The 14,227-nt window shown below is 39.7% G+C and overlaps 1 protein-coding gene across 2 annotated transcripts in view; it reads left to right on the forward strand.

Annotated features, from left to right (window-relative positions):
• The window catches only part of aebp2 (AE binding protein 2), a 149,072-nt gene that overhangs the window by 95,616 nt on the left and 39,229 nt on the right, over window positions 1–14,227 (forward strand). For both annotated transcript variants that reach the window (XR_007936553.1, XM_028807131.2), the window contains exon 6: window positions 5,965–6,032. Coding sequence is in view for 1 of the 2 variants with exons in the window: in XM_028807131.2 (XP_028662964.1) it covers window positions 5,965–6,032 (68 nt within the window). In the remaining variant the exon portion in view is untranslated. The remainder of the gene's footprint in view (window positions 1–5,964; window positions 6,033–14,227) is intronic.

Consider the following 14,227-nt stretch of genomic DNA (forward strand, 5'->3'; position numbering starts at 1 on the left):
AGAACTGTAGCATAGGGCATTTATTTCTCTTGAAATTCAGTCTATCCAAAGGACTCTTATAATGGAAAAAGTAGAAAATATGCTTCTTTTCTTACATTATATACCTTCAGTTTTTATTTCTGTCATTCCAATAAAATGTCTCTAAAGAGGTATTATGTCCTTCTTTGCATCATATTAAATTGTACATAACAAATTAATGAAATACCATGTATGTGAAGCTTGATAATTTTAAATGGATTTCTCTGTAGAAAGTTGAATTCTGAGACTGTAGTGCTGAATGTTTCGTCTTTAATTCTTTCGGAGCCGCAGCCATGGAAGTTGTTAATGGTAGCTAAACACTGCTCTTGGACCCATCACAGTATTGATTCTTTTTAGAGATATCATCTGTTTTTCTTCAAAATCATATTGGACACATTTTGTGTATATTAGAGATCAATATAGTTGGTATCAGTTAATATGGTGCATTTTTTGCTTGCTAAACTATAGATTTCCTTGATTTTAATTTGTGAGAAGTATTATATACTAGTGCCTGTCTGGGGCACTGTTATTTTGTATGGTGTAATAGAGTAACTAAAGATAGCATGAAGTATGCATCTTGAGAGAGCAGTTACTGTGACATTCAAAAGTGTCAAAATTCCAGAAGCAGTTTTGCATTAGGATTTTTGATCCTCGAAGAGTTTGCATTTTATTAGCTATTTAGAAGTTTTAGCAAAAAGGAGAAAATGCTAATGTTTAGTGATATTGTTTTTATGTTTGGCTCGTTTTAAAAATACTATTTAAGGTCTGATAAAGTTATATTGATATTAAAAAAATATATATTTATTATAAAGATTCTTGTAGGAGCCACAGTGTTGGGCTCATTGATTGTCTTGGTAATGTAGAGCTTGTTTCCAGTAGATGGCAGTAGTACCCTGCTTTGAGAAGTTATTATAGTTTGCTTTTTCTCTACATTCAACTGTAGGAATTGTTACTCTAAGAAAACAGCAGTTGAACTCAGGCATATATTATATTGAATTTTTTTCTCTCGGTTATTTCCTTATTATTGAATTTTAGAAAACAAACCCCAGAGGTGAGTAGGTCCCAACTTCATCCAGTGATCACACATCCAACAAATGTGTTTTGTATTTGAAGTAGCGATGGGTCCAGTAAAGTCACCTGATTCATATATATTTATTTATATAAACCTATAATAAATGTTCAAAATTTTAACTCTCTTTAAAATAATCACTTTATTTTAATTGCTGAACATGCAATTTTATTAGTGATTCCTGTTTAATGTTATTGCAGAGCAGGTGTTTTTGTAACTGACAGGCTTATAAGAGTGAGTGGAAGAGACAGAACTTGGTTTGCATTTCTACTAATCATATGTAGGGAGGAGAGACGATTTAATCATTGTTTTTGCTTTTTGCTTTTAACATAGTTTTTTTTAGGGTCAGATTTGGATGACATGCTCTTTCTATTTTAAAAAGTTTGCCAGTTCATTTTATCAAGAGTATACTGAAAGAGATGCATGGTTCTTGTGAAGGGAAGTATGTATCTTTACTACACTGTGTAGTCCTTAACAATAATATTTGCAAATCAGCATTAGTGCATTTTGGGGGAGCATATAACTGTGTCTTTGAAGGAATTATATCAGAACTATATTTGGTTCCTTCCTTCCTGCTTTCCACTAAGTTCTGTTGGAATGTACTCTGTCTCCTCTTGAAACTGTAATGGTGTGTCAGAAAAATAGATGGATAAATGAACAATGCATTTATTTAAGTCTAACTTTTTCCATGTGCTATTTGTTATTATGTATTTAAGCTAATGTGCAGAAGATTTACTGGAAATAACATGCTCTTATTCAGATTAATTTTGAACCCTGAAATGTTGTAGAAATTGCCCAGTACATGTAGTGGATATACAGTGCTCCAGACTGTGACTAAAATGCACACTATATGTTCTTTTACCAACAAATTCTTCAATGGGAGCTCACCAACAAAGAAACATGGAAAATAAGATTTAGTAAAATATTAATAATAGTAATAACTATAAATAATAATTCATTAGTTGACACCCAAGAACTCTGTACAAACACATTTAAAAGAAAAATCATTAAAATGTACCAATCAACTTTCATGCCATACTTGGTTCCTTGCTTTTAAACATTTCCCTGAGTAAGGCTTTGTTGTGGCACACAAGTTTCACCTCTGTCATATGAGTAATTAAAAACCGTATCAATGAAATAGTTAAAGCTCTATCAAAAAAAATCCTTTCCTTTCATGACCACCATTTTAAATTGGGGGAGGATCCCATAAAATTAAGTTTCCTGTGTATTAAATACACAGCCAATCATGTCAGATTAAAACTGATCAATTGTTTTTAAAAAACTTGTTGAGAGCATTCAGTGCTAAACTTTATCTGCTGTGCCCCCTTGCAAAATGGAAATGAACACTGGTTAGTTAAAATGGTGCACAGTGTCCTTAATAAGCATATCAGACAGTCATCTATAGCATGTTCGTATCTACTACATGCCCCTCCATCCCATCTACTAGTGGGGACACTTATTTCCGCAGCTGAGCCTTTGCTGTAGTAATGTGTTCCTCTGTAAGCTGCGCGCAAAATGAACATTGTATAGCTAAAATTGTTCAAAATGTATTTTTAAAGACAGGCTTCTATATCCATTTCATGTTTAACGTGCCTCTCCATCCCATCTACTAGAGGGTACACTCATTTCCACAGCTGAGCCTTTGTCGTTGAAAGTCTCTTCTGTTTACAAAATGAAAACTGGACTGCTAAAATTGAACTCAACCTATTTAAAAAGAATCTATTTTTATTTGTCCTGTCCACTGGAATGGATACTTATTTCACCAGCTGGAGCAGAGCTGTTGAAATGTGTAGCCAATGACTGGACAGCTAAAATTATTCAAAATGTATTTTAAAAGGTTTCTGGTTCACTTCAAAAAAGAAGAAGAGAAGACCAAATTACACTGGATGGCCCTCTAATACTGACATTAAGTGAGCCTGTACATAGTTTGAAAGTTATAATGACATTCAGTTACCCAAATCATCAAGACAGATGCAACAATACAAGGGAAGGATGCACTGCACAAGAAAAGGAAAAGAATTAGGCACACATATATACTGAAAGATTATTATTTTACATATTAGATTTTTTGGCACCTAAATAAAAGCCACTGGGTCCTAACATTTTTTCTTTTTGGAGCCACTAGCTCCTTGAGGTGATTTTTTTGCCTGGAGTCCTGGTTTCGAGTTTAACCTAGGTTAGCTATAATAGTTATAAAACACAAGAAAATGATCAATTTTGGCTGTGTTTCTGGTCAGTTTCAAGAAGATTCTTTTGTTTAGGATTTAATAATAATTTAATAATAATTTTAATAACTGCCAGTGAAATGTGCAGTTTTCATGCAAAAGCAGAAAGAGTAATGCAAAAGTAATGCAGTGTTTGCAATGCTTTACATTTTATAATAACTAAGTAACATATTTAGTTGTTTTTTGTTAGTAAAGCCCTTTCCCATGTAATTTCTCTGTGTAACGAGACCAGTCCAACCTGTCATTGATGTGGACCCCCAAGTACTTATAGGAGTGCACCACCTTTACATCCACTCCCTAAATAGTGAGTCAGTATAGAGGCTGGTTGGTGCGACGAAAGTTAATAACCAGTTCCCTGGTTTTGCTGATCTTGGAAGTAGGAGAGAAAAATATATCTAAGAACTGGTTCAGGACATTACCTTTGTCCACTTTCTCTTCTGAGCCCTGGATTATTTAAGTCCAGTAGTTATGCCTATTCCTTTCCAAACATCTTTCATGTTATATCTTGCCGAGTTCCCATATGCAGAGGGACAATACAAACATTAATAAGGATGATGTAACTTTTCTCCCTGGGCAAGTAACGTGGATGAATTCCAACAGCCAGAATTTCAATGCATCAATTACAAACTACAAATAATAAATTCATGACAGGATATGCCTAAAGAAAGCACTACACAGCAGGATCAAACTGTTATATGCTAATATTTTAGCACTCAGTGTCATTTGCTGATGACACTGTGATCTGTAGTGAGAGTAAGCTGCAGGTTGAGGAGACCCTGGAGAGGTGGAGATATGCTCTAGAGAGGAGAGGAATGAAGGTCAGTAGGAACAAGAGAGAATACATGTGTACAAATGAGAGGTAGGTTAGTGGAATGGTCAGGATGCAAGGAGTAGAGTTGGCGAAGGTGGATGAGTTTAAATACTTGGGATCAACAGTACAGAGTAATGGGGATTGTAGAAGAGAGGTGAAAAAGAGAGTGCAGGCAGGGTGGAATGGATGGAGAAGAAAGTCAGGAGTGATTTGTGACAGACGGATATCAGCAAGAGTGAAAGGGAAGGTCTACAGGATGGTAGTGAGACCAGCTATGTTATCTGGGTTGGAGATGGTGGCACTGACCAGAAAGCAGGAGACAGAGCTGGAGGTAGCAGAGTTAAAGATGCTAAGATGCTGAGTATATTGGGAGAAGGATGCTAAGGATAGAACTGCCAGGCAAGAGAAAAAGAGGAAGGCCTAAGAGAAGGTTTATGGATGTGGTGAGAGAGGAAATGCAGGTGATAGGTGTAACAGAACAAGATACAGAGGACAGAAAGATATGGAAGAAGACGATCCGCTGTGGTGACCCCTAACGGGAGCAGCCGAAAGAAGAAGAAGTAGTGTCATATTTAAACTCTTGAATGTTACTTTCACCGCAGGTCATATACCATTAACTCACATATGCTTGATCAATGACTAAGAATGAATAATTTAAGCACCTTCACTACCAGTAAGGTTGTATTACTAATTTTAGTTTTATTGACCTTTCTGAAGTTCAGTTAGTTACATTGTTAGTTGTTTATTCTGTGTGGCACATCTGGTATGTGTATTATCTGATACTGATATTTTTAATACTTTTCCATAGTAGTCTGTTACTGCTGTATTGTGTCACAGTTTAATGAAGTGCTTTACATGTGAAATATAATGCATAGATACATAGTGAGGCACTAAATTTGCAACTGCTGGGTGTTATTCTATTGCTTTAAAAGTGCTTGAAGAAGCTGCTGGCCATTGGCAAGTAGAATATTAAGTCTGTGGTTATGATTCATGGCATCCCAAAGTTAAATGAGGGTAGGCCAAGGCAGAACCTGAACTCCAGGACTCCTCAGAACAGTTGTGACCACAGCAGACATGTGTAGCCTGGCATTGTCCTACTGCAAGGGAAAATCTTTCACAGCAAATGGTAGATTGTTGCACAATCGTATCCTTACAATGCATCCCATTCTGCATGCCCTCAGTCCTGTCTGATGAATGCCTATTTACAACATTGCACTGGTTATACCCCTTCAGTCAGTTTTCTCGACACAAACATCAGTATACCTTTCTGAAGTTGGGTGGGTTTCACATATAGAGGGTGTGATCAGAAGGCAAATACATGTGTTTGTGCCAGTGTCGGTTGACTAGCAGTGTAAATTTAAAAAAAAAAAAATAATAAAGTTAAACAACTAAAAGCAATTAATAAATGAAACTACAAGGTATCCCACTGTGACATTTCCCACCCACTACAGGTAAGCATTCTGAATGTGAATTACAGTGACCTGTAATTGTCATGATTTAGTTTTGTGCCTAGTCTTATCACAGACTGAACTACTGAGGCCACCATGTTCCAGTGACTAATAGTGTAAAGTGTGTTTTACTTTCTCATGTGATTCCTGTCTGGAAGTATCTATGAACCATACTAGCTACCATTTATAAATTTGACTGAATAGCTATTGCAAGTTAGATGAGTACCTCTTTGATATGTGTATTGCTTTTCTGTAAATTTAACTTACTGTTAATTTTTTTGGATAAAATTACAATTGTATACTTTTGAAATTTAGGTAAAATTATTTTTTGGGGCCAAAATCTTTCGGGTATTTGGATAAATTAAAGATTAACTTTTGATATTTGTCTTTTAGATAATAGCAAGAAGAAAAGAAGAGTCTGGGAAGATTAAGGTTCTACTTCACTGGACACCTGAGGACATGTAAGTATAGTGGCTGTAAAGGAGATTTTGTTAAAAATCCTTTTTATTTTCCTGCCAATCACTTTCTTGCAGTAACTTTTATTTGTATTTAGATTTTTCTTATAGTTTCTTAAGCACATAAAATGCATAATGAGCAAAAATACACTTAAAATATTATCACTTAGTCATAGAAAGTGCCATAATGGCATCAAAACATTACAAAATATTTTGACAAGTTACACAAATTAAAAAATTCATAGTGGTACACTTACCATCATACTACCTGCTTCAAAAGAATCCAAGGAAAGTAGTGCTATATCATCAAAATCTAGAGCTTCTAGGTTTTACCTCATTGTACATATCCTTTTTATATGATATTGTGTAATTTCTTATCCCTCACAATTCCATCCATCCATCCATCCATCCTTTTCCGCTTATCCGAGGTCGGGTCGTGGGAACAGCAGCTTGAGCAGAGATGCCCAGACTTCCCTCTCCCCGGCCACTTCTTCTAGCTCTTCCAGGAGAATCCCAAGGCGTTCCCAGGCCAGCCGAGAGACATAGTCCCTCCAGCGTGTCCTGGGTCTTCCCCGGGGCCTCCTCCCGGTTAGACGTGCCTGGAACACCTCACCAGGGAGGCGTCCAGGAGGCATCCTGATCAGATGCCCGAGCCACCTCATCTGACTCCTCTCGATGTGGAGGAGCAGCGGCTCTACTCTGAGCCCCTCCCGGATGACTGAGCTTCTCACCCTATCTTTAAGGGAAAGCCCAGACACCCTGCAGAGGAAACTCATTTCAGCCGCTTGTATTCGTGATCTCGTTCTTTCGGTCACTACCCATACCTCATGACCATAGGTGAGGGTAGGAACATAGATCGACTGGTAAATTGAGAGCTTCGCCTTGCGGCTCAGCTCCTTTTTCACCACGACAGACCGATGCAGAGCCCGCATCACTGCGGATGCCGCACCGATCCGCCTGTCGATCTCACGCTCCATTCTTCCCTCACTTGTGAACAAGACCCCGAGATACTTGAACTCCTCCACTTGCGGCAGGATCTCGCTACCAACCCTGAGAGGGCACTCCACCCTTTTCCGGCTGAGGACCATGGTCTCGGATTTGGAGGTGCTGATTCCCATCCCAGCCGCTTCACACTCAGCTGCGAACTGATCCAGAGAGAGCTGAAGATCATGGCCTGATGAAGCAAACAGGACAACATCATCTGCAAAAAGCAGTGACCCAATCCTGAGTCCACCAAACTGGACCCCCTCAACACCCTGGCTGCGCCTAGAAATTCTGTCCATAAAAGTTATGAACAGAATCGGTGACAAAGGGCAGCCCTGGCGGAGTCCAACTCTCACTGGAAACGGGTTCGACTTACTGCTGGCAGTGCGGACCAAGCTCTAGCACTGATCGTACAGGGACCGAACAGCCCTTATCAGGGGGTCCGGTACCCCATACTCTCGGAGTACCCCCCACAGGATTCCCCGAGGGACACGGTCGAATGCCTTTTCCAAGTCCACAAAACACATATAGACTGGTTGGGCAAATTCCCACACACCCTCCAGGACCCTGCTAAGGGTGTAGAGCTGGTCCACTGTTCCGCGACCAGGACGAAAACCACACTGTTCCTCCTGAATCCGAGGCTCGACTATCCGACGGACCCTCCTCTCCAGGACCCCCGAATAGACTTTTCCAGGGAGGCTGAGGAGTGTGATCCCTCACCCTCCGGTCCCCTTTCTTAAAGAGGGGGACCACCACCCCGGTCTGCCAATCCAGAGGCACTGTCCCTGATGTCCATGCGATGTTGCAGAGGTGTGTCAACTAAGACAGTCCTACAACATCCAGAGCCTTGAGGAACTCTGGGCGTATCTCATCCACCCCCGGGGCCCTGCCACCAAGGAGTTTTTTGACCACCTCGGTGACCTCAGTCCCTGAGATGGGGGAGCCCACCTCTGAGTCCCCAGGCTCTGCTTCCTCATTGGAAGGCATGTTAGTGGGATTGAGAAGGTCTTCGAAGTACTCCCCCCACCGACCCACAACGTCCCGAGTCGAGGTCAGCAGCGCACCATCCCCACCATATACAGTGTTGACACTGCACTGCTTCCCCCTCCTGAGACGCCGGACAGTGGACCAGAATCTCCTCGAAGCCGTCCGAAAGTCGTTCTCCATGGCCTCCCCAAACTCCTCCCACGCCCGAGTTTTTGCCTCAGCAACCACCAAAGCCGCATTCCGCTTGGCCTGCCAGTACCTATCAGCTGCCTCCAGAGTCCCACAGGACAAAAGGGTCCTGTAGGACTCCTTCTTCCGCTTGACGGCATCCCTCACCGCCGGTGTCCACCAGAGGGTTCGGGGATTGCCGCCACGACAGGCACCGACCACCTTACGGCCACAGCTCCGGTCAGCTGCCTCAACAATAGAGGCACAGAATATGGCCCATTCGGACTCAATGTTCCCCACCTCCCTCGGGACGTGGTCGAAGTTCTGCCGAAGGTGGGAGTTGAAGCTACTTCTGACAGTTGGCTCTGCCAGACGTTCCCAGCAGACCCTCACAACACGTTTGGGCCTACCAGGCCTGACCGGCATCCTCCCCCACCATCGAAACCAACTCACCACCAGGTGGTGATCAGTTGACAGCTCCGCACAATTCCAAGTCATGTAATCTAACATCCTTGATGCAACGAGATCTATCAACTAAAATTTTTAAGTTAGACATACTCTTTGACTGAAAGTTGTGCATTGTGACTCCTGCCTTATGTGAACACTTTATGATAGTTGAGCAAAATGTGCTTTTGTTGGGGAGCCCACTGTTGAAAGTGGTTAAAGTCTGTGTCTAGTTAGAGAAAGATATTTCACTTGTTGTATGTATCTTTCATAAAGAATAATAAGAGGTTTCAGATGACAAAAATAAACTGTTGCGCCTGTTAAGCTGGGCATCTTTCATGTCATTTTAAATGCACTGCTTCCTTTTAACTCCTCAAAATAATGAAAATCATGTTGCTGATGAGGGCGGCACGGTGGCGCAGTGGGTAGCGCTGCTGCCTCGCAGTTGGGACACCTGGGGACCTGGGTTCGATTCCCGGGTCCTCCCTGCGTGGAGTTTGCATGTTCTCCCCGTGTCTGCGTGGGTTTCCTCCGGGCGCTCCGGTTTCCTCCCACAGTCCACAGACATGCAGGTTAGGTGGATTGGCGATTCTAAATTGGCCCTAGTGTGTGCTTGGTGTGTGGGTGTGTTTGTGTGTGTCCTGCGGTGGGTTGGCACCCTGCCCAGGATTGGTTCCCTGCCTTGTGCCCTGTGTTGGCTGGGATTGGCTCCAGCAGACCCCCGTGACCCTGTGTTCGGATTCAGCGGGTTGGAAAATGGATGGATGGATGTTGCTGATGATCTCCTAGAGTATTTGCATATATTTTCTGAGCACAATGCTTAATTGATTCCTAAAAGCATTATTGTCTTGAAGAGTAACAGTAATTCTTTTGAATCGTGTGTCAGTGTCTACGCTATTTCAGATCAAATACACTATATTGCCGAAAGTATTGGGACGCCTGCCTTTACACACACATGAACTTTAATGACATCTCATTCTTAATACACAGGCTTTAATATGGAGTTGGCTGACACTTTGCCACTATAACAGCTTCAACTCTTCTGGGAAGACTTTCCACAAGGTTTAGGAGTGTGTTTATGGGAATTTTTGACAATTCTTCCAGGAGAGCATTTGTGAGGTCAGGCACTGATGTTGGATGAAAAGAGCTGGCTCGCAGTCTCCACTCTAATTCATCACAAAGGTGTCCTATCTGGTTGAGGTTGGGACTCTGTGCATTCTAGTCAAGTTCCTCCACACTAAACTCGCTCATCCATTTCTTTATAGACCTTGCTTTGAACACTGATGCGCAGTCATGAATAGGCCTCTCATAAAGTTGTTTAAACTGCATCAGTGGTTTCATGCTTGTTTAATGACAGTGCCATGTGCATAAGTTATAAATACAAAACAGCATTTTATTCATTATTATCCTTTACAGTATCATAGTGTTCATTGCAGTTCATCATACAGTATTTAGTTTAGTCACTTTCTTCGTTATTTGCATTTATTATAATAGTTTTAAATTAATATTTCCTTTTTAGCTGTTTTGTTAAAGGATACCACACTCACACACATACATATCATTTATATAATTATCATTATCTAACCCTGTTTGTAAACAACTTTTAAAGATATGAGTGGTGTGTATTTTAATAAATAATTATAGTCATATGAAAAAGTTTGGGAACCCCTCTTAATTCTTTGGATTTTTGTTTATCATTGGCTGAGCTTTCAAAGTAGCAACTTCCTTTTAATATATGACATGCTTTATGGAAACAGTAGTATTTCAGCAGTGACATTAAGTTTATTGGATTAACAGAAAATATGCAATATGCATCATAACAAAATTAGACAGGTGCATAAATTTGGGCACCCCAACAGAGATATTACATCAATACTTAGTTGAGCCTCCTTTTGCAAATAAAACAGCCTCTAGATGCCTCCTATAGCCTTTGATGAGTGTCTGGATACTGGATGGAGGTATTTTTGACCATTCTTCCATACAAAATCTCTCCAGTTCAGTTAAATTTGATGGCTGTTGAGCATGGACAGCCTGCTTCAAATCATCCCATAGATTTTCGATTATATTCAAGTCGGGGGACTATGACGACCATTCCAGAACATTGCATTTCTCCCTCTGCATGAATGCCTTTGTAGATTTCGAACTGTGTTTTGGGTCATTGTCTTGTTGGAATATCCAACCCCTGCGTAACTTCAACTTGGTGACTGATGCTTGAACATTATCCTGAAGAATTTGTTGATATTGGGTTGAATTCATTCAACCCTCGACTTTAACAAAGGCCTCAGTCCTTGAACTAGCCACATAGCCCCACAGCATGATGGAACCTCCACCAAATTTGACTGTAGGTAGCAGGTGTTTTTCTTGGAATGCAGTGTTCTTCTTCCGCCATGCAAAGCGCTTTTTGTTGTGACCATATAATTCAATTTTTGTCTCATCAGTCCAAAGCACTTTGTTCCAAAATGAATCTGGCTTGTCTAAATGAGCATTTGCATACAGCAAGCGACTGTTTGTGGTGTGAGTGCAGAAAGGGCTTCTTTCTCATCACCCTACCATGCAGGTGTTCTTTGTGCAAATTGCGCTGAATTGTAGAGCGATGTATAGATGCACCATCTGCAGCAAGATGTTCTTGCAGGTCTTTGGAGGTGATCTGTGGGTTGTCTGTAACCATTCTCACAATCCGCTCCTGTATTTTTCTTGTCCTGCCAGACCTGGGTTTAACAGCAACTGTACCTGTGGCCTTCTATTTCCTCATTACATTCCTTACAGTTGAAACTGACAGTTTAAACCTCTGCAATAGCTTTTTGTAGCCTTCCCCTAAACCATGATACTGAAAAATCTTTGTTTTCAGATCTTTTGAGAGTTGCTTTGAGGATCCCATGCTGTCACTCTTCAGAGGAGAGTCAAAGGGAAGCACAACTTGCAATTGACCACCTTAAATACCTTTTCTCATGACTGGACACACCTGTCTATGAAGTTCAAACCAATTTGGTGTTGCAAGTAATCAGTATTGAACAGTTACATGCATTCAAATCAGCAAAATTATAAGGGTACCCAAATTTTTGCACAGCCAGTTTTTCACATTTGATTTAATTTCATACAACTAAATACTGATTTACTAAAAATCTTTGTTCAGAAAACACCCCAGCACTCAGACTTTTCTTGGAAATAAAAGACATACCACCGTTGTCTTTTTTGTTGAGAGTAGAGTAATCATTATGCAGGTTCCCAAACTTTTTCATATGACTATATTTGGACAACTGCTCTTTCTGACTGTTCTCAATGGACAACCTGTGGCAATTGCACTTGCTATAAAGAACTTCATTTAAAAAATCAGTGAGGTCACAAGTTGAGTCAAATTATTCAATGCCTGTATAATATTTGGGACAAAGACACATTTTCTCCTTGACTTAAACTGCTCCACAGTTTAACTGTACAAATCAAACAATTCAGACATGAGAAAATTGCACATTGCAGACTTTAATTTAAGGGTATTTGCATACATTTCTGACATACCTTGTAGAAATGACAATTTTTTTCCATGGCCTCCCCCCATGTCATGGCACCATGATGTTTGGGACAATTGGCATTACAGGTGTTTGGGATTACTCAGGTGTGTCATTACTTCATTAGTGCAAGAATTTGAAACATAAACTTGCTTCTACACTTTGGGGTCTGTAGTTGCCATTGTTCAACATGAGGATAAGAGCAGTACCAATGAAAGTCAAAGAAGCCATTTTGAGGCTGAAAAACAAGACTAAAACCATTACAGACATCACAAAAACTTTAGCATCACCTAAATCAACTCTCTAGAATATCATTAAGAAGAAAGAACGGACTGGTGAGCCCAGTAATCACAAAGGGACTGGTAGGCCAAGGAGGACCTTGGCTGATGACAAAAGAGTTGTCACTATGGTAAAGAAAAAACCCTAGATTCCTGTCCGACAGATCTTAAGGAGGCAGATGTTTATGTGTCAGAGACTACCATCGGCAGAAGACTTCATGAACAGAAATACATTGGCCACTCTGTAAGATGAAACCACTAGTTAGCTAAAAAAAACAGGATAGTTAAATTACAGTTTGCAAAAAAATACTTTAAAGAGCCTACAGAAATCTGAAAAAAGATCTTGTGGACAGACAAGACAAAGTTTTATCTGTATCAAAATCCTAGCAAGAGCAAAGTGTGGAGGTGAAAAGGAACTGCCCAAGATCCAAAGAATACCACGTCATCAGTTAAACATGGTGGTGGAATTATTATGGCTTAGGCTTGTATGGCTGCTGCAAGTGCAAGTACTACCACACTTATCTTCATTGATGATGTAACTACAGATGGCAGCTGAACAATGAATCCTGAGTTGTATAAAAACATCTTACCTGCTCAAGATCAGTAAATGCTTCCAAACTCATTGGACAGCACCTTATTATTCAACAAGGTAATAATCCCAAACATAATGCAGGGATCATATAGAAAAAGTTGTAGGTTCTAGATTGTGTGGCCATAATGTATTCAGATACCCTTTAATTAAAGTCTGCAATGTGCCTTTTAATTATGTCGGAATTGTTTGATTTGTAATTTTAAATTGTGGAACAATTTTAAATCAAGGGAAAATGTGTCTGTCTTAAACATATATAGGCACTGTAATATTTTCTTTTGCATTTGTGGCTACAGACTTCTTTTCAAAACAAAAAAGTCTTAGGAAAATAGTCCAAAATGACAATGATTGTGTGCACGAGCATGGCCTGCAATGTCTTATCTGTCAGTTTAGGACTGCATATGCCTTTAACCCGATGCTGTCTCCAAAATCCTAATACAAAGTATCTGAAATGTTTCCCGTAAACAGTTAATAGTTGAGTCAAGTAAAGAACTAAAGTGATAATGGTAGCTTAGGGAAAATAGTACACACTGTATTTCAGGTGTTCAACAAAGTATACACTGAGGTCTTGTGAATAAAGTCTGGCCACATTGGGCACGCAGTAACTCCATAATGATTGGGCATGCAGTAACTCCATAATCCTTTCTCTTTTAAAAGGAACAAAATAATATGGTCTAAAGGTACAAACCATCATGAACTAATTTTAATAAAAGTAATTAGGTTTCTAGCATGTCAGGATTTTCCTAAGTACCAACAGACACACTTTCAGCTTGTTGAAAATGAGCAAGTATAGTACTGAATATCTTAAAATATTTAAATTTATCATATATTTGCAGTTAAAATTATTAACCTATTTATTTTTTTGTACTATGCATTAAGAATGTAAAAAAGGAGCTCTATTACACACTTCATTAAATTGTAAAGTTCTTCTCAAATAAGTATTTCTTTGTTGCCTGTAGTTGTTGGTGTGCTGTGTATCCTTCATCTTGAACAGTCATCTTCTGAGTCTTTAAAAAGTTGTTCATTTGACTAAAAATATCATTTTTGTGCTCTGGTAGATTTTGTACATAATAAGAGTTTTGCATTTTTAAAACTTGGTCACATTTCCAGAAAACCTAATATTCTAATCATATACTGTAAGCCCTATTTGAATTATCACAAACTTTGTTTACAAATGTGACTTCATTATAAAGTTTCCATTTCTACTGCTTTAAAGATTCTATACTGTTTATTAGTGATTATTGTCTT

This window comes from Erpetoichthys calabaricus, chromosome 1, assembly GCF_900747795.2.
Source record: "Erpetoichthys calabaricus chromosome 1, fErpCal1.3, whole genome shotgun sequence".
NCBI lineage: Eukaryota > Metazoa > Chordata > Cladistia > Polypteriformes > Polypteridae > Erpetoichthys > Erpetoichthys calabaricus.